The sequence below is a fragment of the Salvelinus fontinalis genome, chromosome 1, assembly GCF_029448725.1.
Source record: "Salvelinus fontinalis isolate EN_2023a chromosome 1, ASM2944872v1, whole genome shotgun sequence".
Taxonomy (NCBI): Eukaryota; Metazoa; Chordata; class Actinopteri; order Salmoniformes; family Salmonidae; genus Salvelinus; species Salvelinus fontinalis.
The window spans coordinates 98,607,065-98,627,419 of NC_074665.1; the positions used below are offsets into that span (position 1 = coordinate 98,607,065).

At 48.7% G+C, this 20,355-nt stretch overlaps 1 protein-coding gene across 1 annotated transcript in view; it reads left to right on the forward strand.

The window, feature by feature from the left end:
* The window catches only part of LOC129865056 (sprouty-related, EVH1 domain-containing protein 2-like), a 39,995-nt gene that overhangs the window by 18,296 nt on the left and 1,344 nt on the right, over window positions 1-20,355 (forward strand). Inside the window, exons 2-5 of the mRNA XM_055937496.1 lie at window positions 9,106-9,301; window positions 9,964-10,132; window positions 11,366-11,430; window positions 16,458-16,625. Coding sequence (XP_055793471.1) covers window positions 9,106-9,301; window positions 9,964-10,132; window positions 11,366-11,430; window positions 16,458-16,625 — 598 coding nt within the window. The remainder of the gene's footprint in view (window positions 1-9,105; window positions 9,302-9,963; window positions 10,133-11,365; window positions 11,431-16,457; window positions 16,626-20,355) is intronic.

The following is a 20,355-nucleotide window of genomic DNA, read 5'->3' on the forward strand; positions in this document are numbered from 1 at the left end:
CAGACTATAATCCCATCACAGAGTCTGCCTGAAGCAGGTCTAGGTAACAGACTAGAATCCCATCACAGAGTCTACCTGAAGCAGGCCTAGGTAACAGACTAGAATCCCATCACAGAGTCTACCTGAAGCAGGCCTAGGTAACAGACTAGAATCCCATCACAGAGTCTACCTGAAGCAGGCCTAGGTAACAGACTAGAATCCCATCACAGAGTCTACCTGAAGCAGGCCTAGGTAACAGACTAGAATCCCATCACAGAGTCTACCTGAAGCAGGCCTAGGTAACAGACTAGAATCCCCTCACAGAGTCTACCTGAAGCAGGTCTAGGTAACAGACTAGAATCCCATCACAGAGTCTACCTGAAGCAGGCCTAGGTAACAGACTATAATCCCATCACAGAGTCTACCTGAAGCAGGCCTAGGTAACAGACTAGAATCCCCTCACAGAGTCTACCTGAAGCAGGCCTAGGTAACAGACTAGAATCCCATCACAGAGTCTGCCTGAAGCAGGCCTAGGTAACAGACTAGAATCCCCTCACAGAGTCTGCATGAAGCAGGTCTAGGTAACAGACTATAATCCCATCACAGAGTCTACCTGAAACAGGTCTAGGTAACAGACTATAATCCCATCACAGAGGCTACCTGAAGCAGGTCTAGGTAACAGACTAGAATCCCATCACAGAGTCTACCTGAAGCAGGCCTAGGTAACAGACTAAAATCCCATCACAGAGTCTGCCTGAAGCAGGCCTAGGTAACAGACTAGAATCCCCTCACAGAGTCTGCCTGAAGCAGGTCTAGGTAACAGACTAGAATCCCATCACAGAGTCTACCTGAAACAGGTCCAGGTAACAGACTATAATCCCATCACAGAGTCTACCTGAAGCAGGCCTAGGTAACAGACTAGAATCCCATCACAGAGTCTACCTGAAGCAGGCCTAGGTAACAGACTAGAATCCCATCACAGAGTCTACCTGAAACAGGTCTAGGTAACAGACTAGAATCCCATCACAGAGTCTACCTGAAGCAGGCCTAGGTAACAGACTAGAATCCCATCACAGAGTCTACCTGAAGCAGGCCTAGGTAACAGACTAGAATCCCATCACAGAGTCTGCCTGAAGCAGGTCTAGGTAACAGACTAGAATCCCATCACAAAGTCTACCTGAAGCAGGTCTAGGTAACAGACTAGAATCCCATCACAGAGTCTACCTGAAGCAGGTCTAGGTAACAGACTAGAATCCCATCACAGAGTCTACTAGGAAGGATGGACGCCACTCAGACAGACTATATGTCTCTGTCTTTTAATGGCCCGTGTGTTTGATTGGGTGTGACCACGAGGGAGGGTTTGGAAGGAGCCAGGATAGACAGAAGTTAGTAGCTGTCCTGTGTGTGTGTGTGTGTGTGTGTGTGTGTGTGTGTGTGTGTGTGTGTGTGTGTGTGTGTGTGTGTGTGTGTGTGTGTGTGTGTGTGTGTGTGTGTGTGTGTGTGTGTGTGTGTGTGTGTGTGTGCGCCCGCGCTCTCTCCAGTGTGTGGTTATGGGATGTGTTTATGCGTACACCCCTCCCTTGCCCAGTGCAGTAGGTCTGTGTTGTGGCCTGACCTCAGATTATAGGGTCTGTCTGTCTGTCTGTCTGCTGTGTTTCACCCAGCTGTCGTCACAGGGTGGATATGTTACTACCCTCTCATATGAATTCCTCCCCGTTCATACCAGGTCTACAGTCTATCATCATCACAGTGAGACAGACCAGCTAGACAGTCTCATGTCATTGTGGATGAGAGTTACTCTCCATTCATACCAGGTCTACAGTCTATCATCAGCACAGTGAGACAGACCAGCTAGACAGTCTCATGTCATTGTGGATGAAAGTTACTCTCCATTCATACCAGGTCTACAGTCTATCATCATCACAGTGAGACAGACCAGCTAGACAGTCTCATGTCATTGTGGATGAGAGTTACTCTCCATGTTTGTCTTTGGCCAGTTTTAACAAAAATACATACGCCTGTCATATATTTAGAGTAGTCTGGTGGCTGTATGCAGACTGAAAGCAGAGAAGCTGTCTGCTGATGACTCATGCAGCGTGTGTGTGGTGTGTGGTGTGTGGTGTGTGTGGTGTGCGTGTGCGTGTGCGTGTGTGGTGTGTGTGTGTGTGTGTGTGTGTGTGTGTGTGTGTGTGTGTGTGTGTGTGTGTGTGTGTGTGTGTGTGTGTGTGTGTGTGTGGTGTGTGTGTGTGTGTGTGTGTGTGTGTGTGTGTGTGAGAAGTGTGTGTGGTGTGTGGGTGTGGGTGTGTGTGGTGTGTGGGTGTGTGTGGTGTGTGGGTGTGTGTGTGTGGTGTGAGTGTGTGTGTGTGTGTGTGTGTGTGTGTGTGTGTGTGTGTGTGTGTGTGTGTGTGTGTGTGTGTGTGTGTGTGTGTGTGTGTGTGTGTGTGTGTGTGTGTGTGTGTGTGTGTGTGTGTGTGTGTGTGACAGGCAACTAGTGGGGTGTATGTCTGTGGGTTCTGAGCTCTCCTAGATATCCAGACAGTATTAGAGCAGAGCTGCCTGCATGGTCACATTGACCACAAAGCTGGTCATAACACTTCCAATACTGGCTGTTTGTCTGTCTGTCTCTGTCAGGTTGGTATATTAGTCTGTCTCTGTCTGTCTGTTTCTCAGCCTGTCTCTGTATGTCTGTCTGTCTGTCTCTTGCTCTGGGAGTGTGTCTGTCTGTCTGTCTCTTGCTCTGGTAGTGTGTGAGTGTGTCTGTCTGTCTGTCTCTTGCTCTGGTAGTGTGTGAGTGTGTCTGTCTGTCTGTCTCTTGCTCTGGTAGTGTGTGAGTGTGTCTGTCTGTCTGTCTCTTGCTCTGGTACTGTGTGAGTGTGTCTGTCTGTCTGTCTCTTGCTCTGGTAGTGTGTGAGTGTGTCTGTCTGTCTGTCTCTTGCTCTTGATATGGTAGTGTGTGAGTGTGTCTGTCTGTCTCTTGCTCTGGTAGTGTGTGAGTGTGTCTGTCTGTCTGTCTCTTGCTCTGGTACTGTGTGAGTGTGTCTGTCTGTCTGTCTGTCTCCTGCTCTGGTAGTGTGTGAGTGTGTCTGTCTGTCTGTCTCTTGCTCTGGTAGTGTGTGAGTGTGTCTGTCTGTCTGTCTCTTGCTCTTGATATGGTAGTGTGTGAGTGTGTCTGTCTGTCTGTCTCTTGATATGGTAGTGTGTGAGTGTGTCTGTCTGTCTGTCTCTTGATATGGTAGTGTGTGAGTGTGTCTGTCTGTCTCTTGCTCTGGTAGTGTGTGAGTGTGTCTGTCTGTCTGTCTCTTGCTCTGGTAGTGTGTGAGTGTGTCTGTCTGTCTGTCTCTTGCTCTGGTAGTGTGTGAGTGTGTCTGTCTGTCTGTCTCTTGCTCTGGTAGTGTGTGAGTGTGTCTGTCTGTCTCTTGCTCTGGTAGTGTGTGAGTGTGTCTGTCTGTCTGTCTCTTGATATGGTAGTGTGTGAGTGTGTCTGTCTGTCTCTTGCTCTGGTAGTGTGTGAGTGTGTCTGTCTGTCTGTCTCTTGCTCTGATAGTGTGTGAGTGTGTCTGTCTGTCTGTCTCTTGCTCTGGTAGTGTGTGAGTGTGTCTGTCTGTCTGTCTGTCTCTTGCTCTGGTAGTGTGTGAGTGTGTCTGTCTGTCTGTCTGTCTGTCTCTAGCTCTGGTAGTGTGTCTGTCTGTCTGTCTCTTGCTCTGGTAGTGTGTGAGTCTGTCTGTCTGTCTGTCTGTCTGTCTGTCTGTCTCTTGCTCTGGTAGTGTGTGAGTGTGTGTAGGAGCAGTTTAGCCACCTGTGTGTGTCCCTCCCATCCCTGGTTCAGAGATAATGAGACAAACACAGGTTGGGGAAGGTAATGGTCTAGTGTTAATGAAGTCTCTCTTTCTCTCAATGAAGTCTCTCTCTCTTTCTGTCAATGAAGTCTCTCTCTCTCTCTCTTTCTCTCAATGAAGTCTCTTTCTCTTAATGAAGTATCTCTCTCTCTCTTTCTCTCAATGAAGTCTCTTTCTCTCTTTCTCTCAATGAAGTCTCTCTCTTTCTCTCAATGAAGTATCTCTCTCTCTTTCTCTCAATGAAGTCTCTTTCTCTCTCTCTCAATGAAGTATCTCTCTCTCTCTTTCTCTCTTTTTCTCTCAATGAAGTCTATTGCTTTCTCTCAATTAACTCTCTTTCTCTCTCAATGAAGTCTCTATCTCTCAATGAAGTCTCTCCCAATGAAGTCTCTCTCAATGAAGTCTCTATCTCTCAATGAAGTGTCTCTCAATGAAGTGTCTCTCAATGAAGTGTCTCTCAATGAAGTCTCTATCTCTCAATGAAGTGTCTCTCAATGAAGTCTCTCTCTCTCAATGAAGTGTCTCTCAATGAAGTCTCTCTCTCTCAATGAAGTGTCTCTCAATGAAGTCTCTCTCTCTCAATGAAGTGTCTCTCAATGAAGTCTCTCTCAGTGAAGTCTCTCTCTTTCTCTCAATTAAGTCTCTCTCTCTCAATGAAGTCTCTCTCTCTCAATGAAGTGTGTCTCAATGAAGTCTCTCTCTCTCAATGAAGTCTCTCTCTCTCAATGAAGTGTGTCTCAATGAAGTCTCTCTCTCTCAATGAAGTCTCTCTCAATGAAGTGTCTCTCAATGAAGTCTCTCTCTCTCAATGAAGTCTCTCTCAATGAAGTCTCTCTCAATGAAGTCTCTATCTCTCAATGAAGTCTCTCCCAATGAAGTCTCTCTCTCTCAATGAAGTCTCTCCCAATGAAGTCTCTCTCAATGAAGTCTCTATCTCTCAATGAAGTGTCTCTCAATGAAGTGTCTCTCAATGAAGTGTCTCTCAATGAAGTCTCTATCTCTCAATGAAGTGTCTCTCAATGAAGTCTCTCTCTCTCAATGAAGTGTCTCTCAATGAAGTCTCTCTCTCTCAATGAAGTGTCTCTCAATGAAGTCTCTCTCTCTCAATGAAGTGTCTCTCAATGAAGTCTCTCTCAGTGAAGTCTCTCTCTTTCTCTCAATTAAGTCTCTCTCTCTCAATGAAGTCTCTCTCTCTCAATGAAGTGTGTCTCAATGAAGTCTCTCTCTCTCAATGAAGTCTCTCTCTCTCAATGAAGTGTGTCTCAATGAAGTCTCTCTCTCTCAATGAAGTCTCTCTCAATGAAGTGTCTCTCAATGAAGTCTCTCTCTCTCAATGAAGTCTCTCTCAATGAAGTCTCTCTCAATGAAGTCTCTCTCAATGAAGTGTCTCTCAATGAAGTGTCTCTCAATGAAGTCTCTCCCAATGAAGTCTCTATCTCTCAATGAAGTGTCTCTCAATGAAGTGTCTCTCTCTCAATGAAGTGTCTCTCTCTCAGTGAAGTGTCTCTCAATGAAGTGTCTCTCAATGAAGTGTCTCTCTCTCAATGAAGTCTCTCTCTCAATGAAGTGTCTCTCTCTCAATGAAGTGTCTCTCTCTCAATGAAGTTTCTCTCAATGAAGTGTCTCTCAATGAAGTCTCTCTCAATGAAGTCTCTCTCAATGAAGTCTCTCTCAATGAAGTGTCTCTCAATGAAGTGTCTCTCAATGAAGTGTCTCTCAATGAAGTGTCTCTCTCAATGAAGTCTCTCTCTCAATGAAGTGTCTCTCTCTCAATGAAGTGTCTCTCTCTCAATGAAGTGTCTCTCAATGAAGTGTCTCTCAATGAAGTCTCTCTCAATGAAGTCTCTCTCAATGAAGTCTCTCTCAATGAAGTGTCTCTCAATGAAGTGTCTCTCTCTCAATGAAGTCTCTCTCAATGAAGTCTCTCTCAATGAAGTCTCTCTCTCTCAATGAAGTCTCTCTCAATGAAGTGTCTCTCAATGAAGTCTCTCCCAATGAAGTCTCTATCTCTCAATGAAGTCTCTCTCTCTCAATGAAGTCTCTCTCAATGAAGTGTCTCTCAATGAAGTGTCTCTCAATGAAGTCTCTCTCAATGAAGTCTCTCTCAATGAAGTCTCTCTCAATGAAGTCTCTCTCAATGAAGTGTCTCTCTCTCAATGAAGTGTCTCTCAATGAAGTCTCTCTCAATGAAGTCTCTATCTCTCAATGAAGTCTCTCTCAATGAAGTCTCTCTCAATGAAGTGTCTCTCAATGAAGTCTCTCTCAATGAAGTGTCTCTCTCTCAATGAAGTCTCTCTCAATGAAGTGTCTCTCAATGAAGTGTCTCTCAATGAAGTCTCTCTCTTTCTCTCAATTAAGTCTCTCTCTCTCAGTGAAGTCTCTCCCAATGAAGTCTCTATCTCTCAATGAAGTCTCTCTCTCTCAATGAAGTGTCTCTCAATGAAGTCTCTCTCAGTGAAGTCTCTCTCTCTCAATGAAGTGTCTCTCAATGAAGTCTCTATCTCTCAATGAAGTCTCTCCCAATGAAGTCTCTATCTCCCAATGAAGTCTCTCTCTCTCTCTCAATGAAGTCTCTCTCTCTCAATGAAGTCTCTCTCAATGAAGTGTCTCTCAATGAAGTCTCTATCTCTCAATGAAGTCTCTCTCAATGAAGTCTCTCTCTCTCAATGAAGTCTCTCCCAATGAAGTCTCTCTCAATGAAGTCTCTCTCAATGAAGTCTCTCTCTCTCAATGAAGTTTCTCTCAATGAAGTGTCTCTCAATGAAGTCTCTCTCAATGAAGTGTCTCTCAATGAAGTGTCTCTCAATGAAGTCTCTCTCTTTCTCTCAATTAAGTCTCTTTCTCTCTCAATTAAGTCTCTTTCTCTCAAAGTCTCTCTCTTTCTCTTAATGAAGTCTCTCTCTTTCTCTCAATGAAGTCTCTCTAAATGAAGTCTGTCTCTCACATTGAAGTCTCTGTCTCTCTCTCTCAGTGAAGTCTCTCTCTCAATGAAGTCTCTTTCTCTCAGTGAAGTCTCTCTCTCTGTGAAGTCTCTCTCTCAGTGAAGTCTCTCTCTCTCAGTGAAGTCACTCTCTCAGTGAAGTCTCTCTCTCTCAATGAAGTCTCTCTCTCAGTGAAGTCTCTCCCAATGAAGTCTCTATCTCTCAATGAAGTCTCTCCCAATGAAGTCTCTATCTCTCAATGAAGTCTCTCTCTCTCAATGAAGTGTCTCTCAATGAAGTCTCTCTCTGTCTCTCAATTAAGTCTCTCTCTGTCTCTCAATTAAGTCTCTTTCTCTCTCAATTAAGTCTCTTTCTCTCTCAAAGTCTCTCTCTTTCTCTCAATTAAGTATCTCTCTTTCTCTCAATGAAGTCTCTCTCTCAATGAAGTCTCTCTCTCTCAGTGAAGTCTCTCTCTCAGTGAAGTCTCTCTCTCTCAGTGAAGTCTCTCTCTCTCAGTGAAGTCTCTCTCTCTCAGTGAAGTCTCTCTCTCTCAGTGAAGTCTCTCTCTCTCTCTCAGTGAAGTCTCTCTCTCAGTGTAGTCTCTCTCTCAGTGAAGTCTCTCTCTCTCAGTGAAGTCTCTCTCTCTCAATGAAGTCTCTCTCTCTCTCAGTGAAGTCTTTCTCTCTCAGTGAAGTCTCTCTCTCAGTGGAGTCTCTCTCTCTCAGTGAAGTCTCTCTCTCTCTCAGTGAAGTCTCTCTCTCAGTGTAGTCTCTCTCTCAGTGAAGTCTCTCTCTCTCAGTGAAGTCTCTCTCTCAGTGAAGTCTCTCTCTCTCTCTCAGTGAAGTCTCTCTCTCTCTCTCTCAGTGAAGTCTCTCGCTCTCTCTCAGTGAAGTCTCTCTCTCTCAGTGAAGTCTCTCTCTCTCAGTGAAGTCTCTCTCTCTCTCAGTGAAGTCTCTCTCTCTCTCAGTGAAGTCTCTCTCTCTCAGTGAAGTCTCTCTCTCAGTGAAGTCTCTCTCTCTCAGTGAAGTCTCTCTCTCTCTCAGTGAAGTCTCTCTCTCTCAGTGAAGTCTCTCTCTCAGTGAAGTCTCTCTCTCTCTCAGTGAAGTCTCTCTCTCTCAGTGAAGTCTCTCTCTCAGTGAAGTCTCTCTCTGTGAAGTCTCTCTCTCTCAGTGAAGTCTCTCTCTCAGTGAAGTCTCTCTCTCATTGAAGTCTCTCTCTCTCAGTGAAGTCTCTCTCTCTCTGTGAAGTCTCTCTCTCTCTGTGAAGTCTCTCTCTCAGTGAAGTCTCTCTCTCAGTGAAGTCTCTCTCTCAGTGAAGTCTCTCTCTCTCAGTGAAGTCTCTCTCTCAGTGAAGTCTCTCTCTCTCTCTCTCTCTCAGTGAAGTCTCTCTCTCTCAGTGAAGTCTCTCTCTCTCTCAGTGAAGTCTCTCTCTCTCAGTGAAGTCTCTCTCAGTGAAGTCTCTCTCAGTGAAGTCTCTCTCTCTCAGTGAAGTCTCTCTCTCTCAGTGAAGTCTCTCTCTCATGCATTTTGTGTGTTACTGGATATTATGGGGATGTTTCTCTGCCAGCAACATCTCACTTGATAAGTCAGTGTCCGTGTTGGAGTGCATCAAACTGTGATGTGTGGGTGAATCCTGACTGACAGACTGATATGTTAGTGGTATTGATTAGTTGTATTTACAACCCTAGTACTATTGATTAGTTGTATTTACAACCCTAGTACTATTGATTAGTTGTATTTAGAACCCTGGTACTATTGATTAGTTGTGTTTACAACCCTAGTACTATTCATTAGTTGTATTTACAACCCTGGTACTATTGATTAGTTGTATTTACAACCCTGGTACTATTGATTAGTTGTATTTAGAACCCTGGTACTATTGATTAGTTGTATTTAGAACCCTGGTACTATTGATTAGTTGTGTTTACAGCCCTAGTACTATTGATTAGTTGTATTTACAACCCTAGTACTATTGATTAGTTGTATTTAGAACCCTAGTACTATTGATTAGTTGTATTTAGAACCCTAGTACTATTGATTAGTTGTATTTACAACCCTAGTACTATTGATTAGTTGTATTTAGAACCCTGGTACTATTGATTTGTTGTATTTAGAACCCTAGTACTATTGATTAGTTGTATTTACAACCCTAGTACTATTGATTAGTTGTATATGATGGAAGGTGATTAGAATCCTCAGGCTCAACTTGCCTTAAGAGTCAGCTGCAATGTGAAACACACAGTCTATCATCACCAGAGTCAGAATCCAGGAGCATTGATTAGTTAACTCGTTAACCTCAAGGAAATGTGATGATGAATAATGCTGACTCATAATGTCGTTGTTCGTCCCCCCCCCCCCCCCCCCCTCCAGTGACAGCTACATCGTGTGTGTAAAAGCCGTGGTGATGGTGAGGGATGATTCCAGTGGAGGCTGGTTGGCCCAGGACGGGGGGGCTCTGAGTAGAGTGGGAGTCTGCAGGGTCCTGCCCCCCGAGCTGGGGCTGGGGCTCGTCCCCCTGGATCGCTCCCACTTCCTCATCCATGGAGAACGGCTACGGGACAAACAGGTGGGCAGCTCTAAGAGCAAATAAAGACAGAGAGACTCATGTGAGCATCAGACACACACACACACACCAAATACACAAACACACACACACCAAACACAAACACACACCAAATACACACACACACCAAACACACCAAACAGCTCCATAATAGCAATAAGGGGTCACAAATGTCCAAAATAGGTTTTATTACAAAGTCTTCTGTAGTCAACATGCTGTCACTATGACAACTAGTACAGTACAATATAGTCTAGTCTTCTGTAGTCAACATGCTGTCACTATGACAACTAGTACAGTACAATATAGTCTAGTCTTCTGTAGTCAACATGCTGTCACTATGACAACTAGTACAGTACAATATAGTCTAGTCTTCTGTAGTCAACATGCTGTCACTATGACAACTAGTACAGTACAATGTAGTCTAGTCTTCTGTAGTCAACATGCTGTCACTATGACAACTAGTACAGTACAATATAGTCTAGTCTTCTGTAGTCAACATGCTGTCACTATGACAACTGGTACAGTACAATATAGTGTTAAATTGGACTCACTGTTCTGGTCTCGTCTCGACTGAAGTCGTTCTCCAATACAACACTGCTAACCAATTATCATGATGATTGATTGATTGATTGATTGAATGACGTGTCTGTTGTGTGATTACGTAGGTGATCCTGGAGTGTGCTCTGAGGAAGAACCTTGTGTACACCAAGGCCACGCCCACCTTCCACCATTGGATGGTGGAGGACAGGAGGTGTGGCCTGACGTTTCAGAGGCCTGCTGATGCCCGGGCCTTCGACAGGGGCGTACGGAAAGCCATGGAGGACATGAGAGAAGGTAGGGGAAACTCTGGAATGGTCTGACATGGGCCTTTTTAAAGGAGTAGCATGATAGGTGCTGCGATGGTAAAATCTGCCGTTGTGCCCTTGAGCAAGGCACTTAACCCTAATTATTCCAGAGGTACTGGGCTCCAGGGGTACTGGGCTCCAGGGGTACTGGGCTCCAGAGGTACTGGGCTCCAGGGGTACTGGGCTCCAGGGGTACTGGGCTCCAGGGGTACTGGGCTCCAGAGGTACTGGGCTCCAGGGGTACTGGGCTCCAGAGGTACTGGGCTCCAGGGGTACTGGGCTCCAGGGGTACTGGGCTCCAGGGGTACTGGGCTCCAGAGGTACTGGGCTCCAGGGGTACTGGGCTCCAGGGGTACTGGGCTCCAGGGGTACTGGGCTCCAGGGGTACTGGGCTCCAGGGGTACTGGGCTCCAGGGGTACTGGGCTCTAGGGGTACTGGGCTCCAAAGGTACTCCGTGACTCCAATCTCTGAGGAGATCTCAGGGGGAGTTGGAACATGCAAATGACACATCGCCAATTCACACACGTATATTAATATTTTTTATTTGTCCTTTATTTAACTGGGCAAGTCAGTTAAGAACAAATTATTATTTTCAATAATGGTCTAGGAACAGTGGGTTAACTGCCTTGTTCAGGGGCCGAACGACAGATTTTTACCTTGGCAGCTCGGGGATTCGGCTCGGGGATTCGAAAGCCAACTGAAAATTATTCATGATTATTATTTGACCATGCTTGTCACTTATGAACATTTTTGAACATCTTGGCATAGTTCTGTTATAATCTCCACCCGGCACAGCCAGAAGAGGACTGGCCACCCCTCATAGCCTGGTTCCTCTCTAGGTTTCTTCCTAGGTTTTGGCCTTTCTAGGGAGTTTTTCCTAACCACCGTGCTTCTACACCTGCATTCTAGCTGTTTGGGGTTTTAGGCTGGGTTTCTGTACAGCACTTCGAGATATTATCTGATGTACGAAGGGCTATATAAAATAAAATTGATTGATTGATTGATTGATCTAGCAACCTTTCGGTTACAAGTCCAACTCTCTAACCACTAGGCTACCTGCCGCCCCTAATATACATTTGTACAAGTGTGAAATATGACAAATATAAGCATGCGTCAAATGATTATTATGAATTAAGGTGTAACAATGCCATTGGAAAGTCTAAACCTGAAAATAGTGCACAACCTGAGTTAGTTAATTTTGCCCCTCTTTGCTCCCCGTAGGCTCCACGACGTCCTCCTCAACACTCCAGAATGAGGCTGAACTGGGCGACGATGACGTGTTCACCGTAAGCACGACCCGTCTCATTTAGATGTTTTAACTGTCAGAGATGTGGTTACCATCATTTCATTACATCAGCCCAGCCCAAAGCCCTTATCGATCATAGGTCACTCATAAAGGCATACCTGTTACATGTCTACCCCTCACTGCTACCCACTACGCCCTCTATTACGGGTCTGTGGTGTGTGTGTGTGTGTGTGTGTGTGTGTGTGTGTGTGTGTGTGTGTGTGTGTGTGTGTGTGTGTGTGTGTGTGTGTGTTACCTACACCATCCTCCTGTAGCATGACACTGGGAGCAGCAGGCAGGGTCAAAAGGTCACTTCCTGTTGCATCACCTCCCCCCACCACTCACCACAATCAAACTAACGTTGGCAGCTGCATCTAAGCTTTGTGACACTGTGATTTACCAGCAGTCAGAGGGGGGGGGGGGGGGGGAGGGGGGGTAGAGGAAGTGGCTCATCTGGACTTCAACTGTCTGTTAGCGCTAGACGAATGGTCTGAGTTTACACGCACACACGCACACACCTCTGCACAGGCTGAGGCTCCTGTTGACCACCACTCTTAAAGTTATCAGTGGCCTTTTGTGGTGGGAGGTGGCGTGTCTGACAAGAAATACTGCTCTGGATTTACTACCCTGTGTAGACACACACACACACACACACACCCAAAAGAGAAGGGGGAGGGGTGGGGGGACAGGGCTAGGAAGCACATTCTTCCTCAATTATTCCTCATGGGCTAGCCTATACTTAACCCAACCCCCCCCCCCCCCCCGCCTCTCGCTGAGCGGACACTATTTTTGTTGAGAGAGAGAGAGGACAGAGAGAGGACAGAGAGAGAGAGAGAGAGACAGGGTGAGACACAGAGAGAGAGAGAGACAGAGTGAGACACAGAGAGAGGTTTAAGTTTAGTCCAACACTGACCCCCATAAAGCAAACCAATGGTGTGAGGGGGGGGGCCGGTTGAAAAAGCGAAATAAAGTGTCTCTCACACACACTTCCCCCTGGCCTGCCGGTGTGTGTGCAGCAACAGACAGACAGAAAGACAAGAAGATATGTCAGAGGGAGTGCGTCCTAAATAACCCCTTTTTCCAAGGGGTCCTGGTTAAAATTAGTGCACTATATAGGGAATAGGGTCCTGGTTAAAATTAGTGCACTATATAGGGAATAGGGTCCTGGTCTAAAGTAGTGCACTATATAGGGAATAGGGTCCTGGTCTAAAGTAGTGCACTATATAGGGAATAGGGCACCATTTGGAACACAGCCGGCAAAAATCATGTCCAGCCTGTCAGCCAGTACTCTGCTGCCTGCAATGCCCCCAGAGGTTGTCCCCCTGCCTGCCTGTCCAAAATATCTGTCTGGGCGCTCAGCAATGTGGAGTCACACAGACACACACAATGTGTAGAGTCAGCTGGCTGGGCGCTCAGCAATGTGGAGTCACACAGACACACACAACGTGTAGAGTCATCTGGCTGCTGGTCGGCCAGCCAGCGGCCCGGTGGGTTTCGTGTCTGGCCAAGGTTTGACTTGGACCAAAGCCTGAGAGGAAAGGGGCCAGGATAATGCTACTTACACGGGCTGGAAGTAGACCTGGAGAGAGAGGGTAGAGGGGAGGGAAACAGAGAGGGTAGAGGGGAGGGAAGCAGAGAGGGTAGAGGGGAGGGAAGCAGAGAGGGGAGAGGGGAGGCAGAGAGGGTAGAGGGGAGGGAAGCAGAGAGGGTAGAGGGGAGGGAAGCAGAGAGGGTAGAGGGGAGGGAAGCAGAGAGGGTAGAGGTGAGGGGGAAACAGAGAGGGTAGAGGGGAGGGAAACAGAGAGGGGAGAGGGGAGGGAGGCAGAGAGGGTAGAGGGGAGGGAAACAGAGAGGGTAGAGGGGAGGGAAACAGAGAGGGTAGAGGGGAGGGGGAAACAGAGAGGGTAGAGGGGAGGGAAACAGAGAGGGTAGAGGGGAGGGAAACAGAGAGGGGAGAGGGGAGGGAGGCAGAGAGGGTAGAGGGGAGGGAAACAGAGAGGGGAGAGGGGAGGGAGGCAGAGAGGGTAGAGGGGAGGGAAACAGAGAGGGTAGAGGGGAGGGGGAAACAGAGAGGGTAGAGGGGGGAGGGAGGCAGAGAGGGTAGAGGGGAGGGAAACAGAGAGGGTAGAGGGGGAGGGAGGCAGAGAGGGTAGAGGGGAGGGAAGCAGAGAGGGTAGAGGGGAGGGACGCAGAGAGGGTAGAGGGGAGGGAAACAGAGAGGGTAGAGGGGAGGGAAACAGAGAGGGGAGAGGGGAGGGAAGCAGAGAGGGTAGAGGGGAGGGAAACAGAGAGGGTAGAGGGGAGGGACGCAGAGAGGGTAGAGGTGAGGGGGAAACAGAGAGGGGAGAGGGGAGGGAGGCAGAGAGGGTAGAGGGGAGGGCGGCAGAGAGGGTAGAGGGGAGGGAAACAGAGAGGGTAGAGGGGAGGGAAACAGAGAGGGGAGAGGGGAGGGAAACAGAGAGGGTAGAGGGGAGGGAAACAGAGAGGGTAGAGGGGAGGGAAACAGAGAGGGTAGAGGGGAGGGGGAAACAGAGAGGGTAGGGGGAGGGAAACAGAGAGGGTAGAGGGGAGGGAAGCAGAGAGGGTAGAGGGGAGGGAAGCAGAGAGGGTAGAGGGGAGGGAGGCAGAGAGGGTAGAGGGGAGGGAAGCAGAGAGGGTAGGGGGGAGGGAAGCAGAGAGGGTAGAGGGGAGGGAAGCAGAGAGGGTAGAGGGGAGGGAGGCAGAGAGGGTAGAGGGGAGGGAAACAGAGAGGGTAGAGGGGAGGGAAGCAGAGAGGGGAGGGAAGCAGAGAGGGTAGAGGGGAGGGGGAAACAGAGAGGGTAGAGGTGAGGGGGAAACAGAGAGGGTAGAGGGGAGGGAAACAGAGAGGGTAGAGGGGAGGGAAACAGAGAGGGTAGAGGGGAGGGAAACAGAGAGGGTAGAGGGGAGGGAAACAGAGAGGGTAGAGGGGAGGGAAGCAGAGAGGGTAGAGGGGAGGGAAGCAGAGAGGGTAGAGGTGAGGGGGAAACAGAGAGGGTAGGGGGGAGGGAAACAGAGAGGGTAGAGAGGAGGGAAGCAGAGAGGGTAGAGGTGAGGGGGAAACAGAGAGGGTAGAGGGGAGGGAAACAGAGAGGGTAGAGGGGAGGGAAACAGAGAGGGTAGAGGTGAGGGGGAAACAGAGAGGGTAGAGAGGAGGGAAACAGAGAGGGTAGAGGGGAGGGAAGCAGAGAGGGTAGGGGGGAGGGAAACAGAGAGGGTAGAGAGGAGGGAAACAGAGGGGGAAGAGGGGAGGGAAGCAGAGAGGGTAGGGGGGAGGGAAACAGAGAGGGTAGAGGGGAGGGAAGCAGAGAGGGTAGGGGGGAGGGAAGCAGAGAGGGTAGGGGGGAGGGAAGCAGAGAGGGTAGAGGTGAGGGGGAAACAGAGAAGGGGAGAGGTGAGGGGGAAACAGAGAGGGTAGAGGGGAGGGAAGCAGAGAGGGTAGAGGGGAGGGAAACAGAGAGGGTAGAGGGGAGGGGGAAACAGAGAGGGTAGAGGGGAGGGAAACAGAGAGGGTAGGGGGGAGGGAAGCAGAGAGGGTAGGGGGGAGGGAAGTAGAGAGGGTAGGGGGAAGGGAAGCAGAGAGGGTAGAGGGGAGGGACACAGAGAGGGTAGAGGGGAGGGAAGCAGAGAGGGTAGAGGGGAGGGAAACAGAGAGGGTAGAGGGGAGGGAAGCAGAGAGGGGAGAGGGGAGGGAAACAGAGAGGGTAGAGGGGAGGGAAGCAGAGGGTAGAGGGGAGGGAAGCAGAGAGGGTAGAGGGGAGGGAAGCAGAGAGGGTAGAGGGGAGGGAAACAGAGAGGGTAGAGGGGAGGGAAGCAGAGAGGGTAGGGGGGAGGGAAACAGAGAGGGTAGAGGGGAGGGAAGCAGAGAGGGTAGAGGGGAGGGAAGCAGAGAGGGTAGAGGGGAGGGAAGCAGAGAGGGTAGAGGGGAGGGGGAAACAGAGAGGGTAGAGGGGAGGGAGGCAGAGAGGGTAGAGGGGAGGGAAACAGAGAGGGTAGAGGGGAGGGAAGCAGAGAGGGTAGGGGGGAGGGAAACAGAGAGGGTAGAGGGGAGGGAAGCAGAGAGGGTAGAGGGGAGGGAAACAGAGAGGGTAGAGGGGAGGGAGGCAGAGAGGGTAGAGGGGAGGGAAGCAGAGAGGGTAGAGGGGAGGGAAACAGAGAGGGTAGAGGGGAGGGAGGCAGAGAGGGTAGAGGGGAGGGAAGCAGAGAGGGTAGAGGGGAGGGAAACAGAGAGGGGAGAGGGGAGGGAGGCAGAGAGGGTAGAGGGGAGGGAAGCAGAGAGGGTAGAGGGGAGGGAAACAGAGAGGGTAGAGGGGAGGGAAACAGAGAGGGGAGAGGGGAGGGAAGCAGAGAGGGTAGAGGGGAGGGAGGCAGAGAGGGTAGAGGGGAGGGAGGCAGAGAGGGTAGAGGGGGGAGGGAAACAGAGAGGGTAGAGGGGAGGGAGGCAGAGAGGGTAGAGGGGAGGGGGAAACAGAGAGGGTAGAGGGGAGGGAGGCAGAGAGGGTAGAGGGGAGGGAAACAGAGAGGGTAGAGGGGGGAGGGAAACAGAGAGGGTAGAGGGGAGGGAACAGAGAGGGTAGAGGGGAGGGAAACAGAGAGGGTAGAGGGGAGGGGGGCAGAGAGGGTAGGGGGGAGGGAGGCAGAGAGGGGAGGGGGAAACAGAGAGGGTAGAGGGGAGGGAAACAGAGAGGGTAGAGGGGAGGGAAGCAGAGAGGGTAGAGGGGCAGTGGGGGGGGGGGGGCGGGGAGGGTAGAGTGGGGAGGAGCAGGGAGGGTAGGGGGAGATTTGGAGAGAGAAATGCACTGAAGCCGGTCCTGGAACAGCAGAGGCAGATCTGTTTAGAGAAACAGAGAAACAGAATCAGAGAGAGAGACATTGTTGGGTGACTGATGGCCAGTGAAACAACTCAAACAACAATATAGACCATTTTCTCAAACCAAACCTGCCCACCGACTACTGCTTGTCCAATCAGAGCTTTACTGACGCTTCTGGTTTTGTCTTTTGTCCAATCAGAGCGCCACAGACAGCTCATCTAACTCCTCCTCCGAGAGACTGGAGCCCTGTCTGCAGCCACTGGACTCCTCCCCCCTCGCTGACTCATCCCACCTACACAACAACTGCATCCTGGGAAACGACCTCCACGAACCCTATAGGTTGTCAGACCACTACTTCCTAGATCTGGTAAGCCAATGGGAGGAGAGTAAGGGATGGGATGATGTTGACACTGGATGTGTCTCCCTGACTGAGTCTGTAATACCTACATGTTTCAAGCAGACCACCATAGTCCCTGTGCCCAAGAACGCCACGGTAACCTGTCTAAATGACTACCGACCCATAGCACTCACATCTGTAGCCATGAAGTGCTTTGAAAGGCTGGTAATGGCTCACAACACCATTATCCCAGAAACCCTAGATCCACTACAATTCGCATACCGCCCCAACCGATCCACAGATGATGCAATCTCGGTTGCATTCCACACTGCCCTTTCCCACTTGGACAAAAAGTTCATTGACTACAGCTCAGTGTTCAACACCATAGTGCCCACAAAGCTCATCACTAAGCTCAGGACCCTGGGACTGAACACCTCCCTCTGCAACTAGATCCTGGACTTCCTGACAGGCCGCCCCCTGATGGTAAGGGTAGGTAACAACACATCTGCCATGCTGCTCCTCAACACTGGGGCCTCAGGGGTGCGTGCTCAGTCCCCTCCTGTACTCCCTGTTCACCGATGACTGCGTGGCCAGGCACGACTGCAACACCATCATTAAGTTTGCCAATGACACAACAGTGGTAAGCCTGATCACCGACAACAACGAGAGAACCTATAGGGAGGTGGTCAGAGACCTGGCCGTGTGGTGCCAGGACAACAACCTCTCCCTCAGCGTGAGCAAGACGAAGGAGCTGATTGTGGACTACAGGAAAAGGAGGACCGAGCCCGCCCCCATTCACATCGACGGGGCTGTAGTGGAGCAGGTTGAGAGCTTCGAGTTCCTTGGTGTCCAAATCACCAACAAACTAACATGGTCCAAGTATACCAAGACAGTCATGAAGAGGGCATGACAAAACCTATTACCCCTCAGGAGACTGAAAAGATTTGGCATGGGTCCTCAGCTCCTCAAAAGGTTCTACAGCTGCACCATCGGGAGCCTGGTATGGCAACTGCTCGGCCTCCAACCGCAAGGCGCTACAGAGGGTAGAGCGTATGGCCCAGTACATCACTGGGCCAAGCTTCATGCCATCCAGGACCTCTATACCAGGCGGTGTCAGAGGAAGGGCCTAAAAAATTGTCAAGACTCCAGCCACCCAAGTCATAGACTGTTCTCTCTGCTACTGCACGGCAAACGGTACCGGAGCACCAAGTCTGGGACTAAAAGGTACCTGAACAGCTTCTATCCCCAAACCATTAGACTACTGAACAGGTTCTACCCCCAAACCATTAGACTACTGAACAGGTTCTACCCCCAAACCATTAGACTACTGAACAGGTTCTACCCCCAAACCATTAGACTACTGAACAGCTTCTACCCCCAAACCATTAGACTACTGAACAGGTTCTACCCCCAAACCATTAGACTACTGAACAGGTTCTACCCCCAAACCATTAGACTACTGAACAGGTTCTACCCCCAAACCATTAGACTACTGAACAGCTTCTACCCCCAAACCATTAGACTACTGAACAGGTTCTACCCCCAAACCATTAGACTACTGAACAGCTTCTACCCCCAAACCATTAGACTACTGAACAGCTTCTACTCCCAAACCATTAGACTACTGAACAGCTTCTACCCCCAAACCATTAGACTACTGAACAGGTTCTACCCCCAAACCATTAGACTACTGAACAGGTTCTACCCCCAAACCATTAGACTGCTGAACAGGTTCTACCCCCAAACCATTAGACTGCTGAACAGGTTCTACCCCCAAACCATTAGACTACTGAACAGGTTCTACCCCCAAACCATTAGACTACTGAACAGCTTCTACCCCCAAACCATTAGACTACTGAACAGGTTCTACCCCCAAACCATTAGACTGCTGAACAGGTTCTACCCCCAAACCATTAGACTGCTGAACAGGTTCTACCCCCAAACCATTAGACTACTGAACAGCTTCTACCCCCAAACCATTAGACTACTGAACAGCTTCTACCCCCAAACCATTAGACTAGTGAACAGCTTCTACCCCCAAACCATTAGACTACTGAACAGGTTCTACCCCCAAACCATTAGACTACTGAACAGGTTCTACCCCCAAACCATTAGACTACTGAACAGGTTCTACCCCCAAACCATTAGACTACTGAACAGGTTCTACCCCCAAACCATTAGACTACTGAACAGGTTCTACCCCCAAACCATTAGACTACTGAACAGGTTCTACCCCCAAACCATTAGACTACTGAACAGGTTCTACCCCCAAACCATTAGACTACTGAACAGCTTCTACCCCCAAACCATTAGACTACTGAACAGGTTCTACCCCCAAACCATTAGACTACTGAACAGGTTCTACCCCCAAACCATTAGACTACTGAACAGGTTCTACCCCCAAACCATTAGACTACTGAACAGGTTCTACCCCCAAACCATTAGACTACTGAACAGGTTCTACCCCCAAACCATTAGACTACTGAACAGGTTCTACCCCCAAACCATTAGACTACTGAACAGGTTCTACCCCCAAACCATTAGACTACTGAACAGGTTCTACCCCCAAACCATTAGACTACTGAACAGGTTCTACCCCCAAACCATTAGACTACTGAACAGCTTCTACCCCCAAACCATTAGACTACTGAACAGGTTCTACCCCCAAACCATTAGACTACTGAACAGCTTCTACCCCCAAACCATTAGACTACTGAACAGCTTCTACCCCCAAACCATTAGACTACTGAACAGGTTCTACCCCCAAACCATTAGACTACTGAACAGCTTCTACCCCCAAACCATTAGACTACTGAACAGGTTCTACCCCCAAACCATTAGACTACTGAACAGGTTCTACCCCCAAACCATTAGACTACTGAACAGGTAATCAAATGGCCACCTGGAATATTTGCATTGACTTTTTCTTTACTTTGCTGCTACTCTGTTTATTACATATGCATAGTCTCTTTACCCCTACCTACATGTACATATGACCTCAACCACCTCGACTAACCCGTAACCCCTGTATATAGCCCCTGTTATTGTTATTTTACTGCTACTTTTTTGACAGTCAAATGTATTCCGCATTTTTCTTACTCTGCATTGTTGCTTAAGGGCTTGTAAGTAAGCATTTCACTGTTTTACTCAGTGCATGTGACAAATGTGATTTGTGTCTGAATCATAGAGCTGGTTAGAGGACTCAACTTGGAAATAACTCGTTTTAGCATGGACATTGCCATTGAGGGCTTTCGCCATTTTAAAGTAGTCAACTGGGTGGTGATTCCTACGGATTGGGAGCGATTAGCAAATGATCAGAGCAGTCTTCTTCAAATTGGTTGCCCTTGTTTGTCAATGGCTTTAAGCTACATCACCGCCATCTAGTGGCCACAATAAATGAATGCCACACAAGATTTGGTCCAGAACTTTAAAATGGAGATATTCTCAAACAGGGCTGCGCATGCAGTCACAGACTCCAAAAATGGCACAGATACAAAGATGAGACCTCTTTCCATCTCTATGGTCTGAATATACTAGTTACTATATATTACCAGTGGTGTTGTGGAGGGTAGATGCATGTAAGCACCGTTTACACACCCATTTTATTTTGAGTGAGCGTGGAACCCACTTTTTAGGGGAAAATGCATTAAAAGTAAAGGGAGCGTTACTTTATTCACAGCGAACAGCAGTCAGCGTTTCACCCACCTCATGTTTTACCACTTCATCACTGCATATTACTAATAGTAATGCATATATTTAG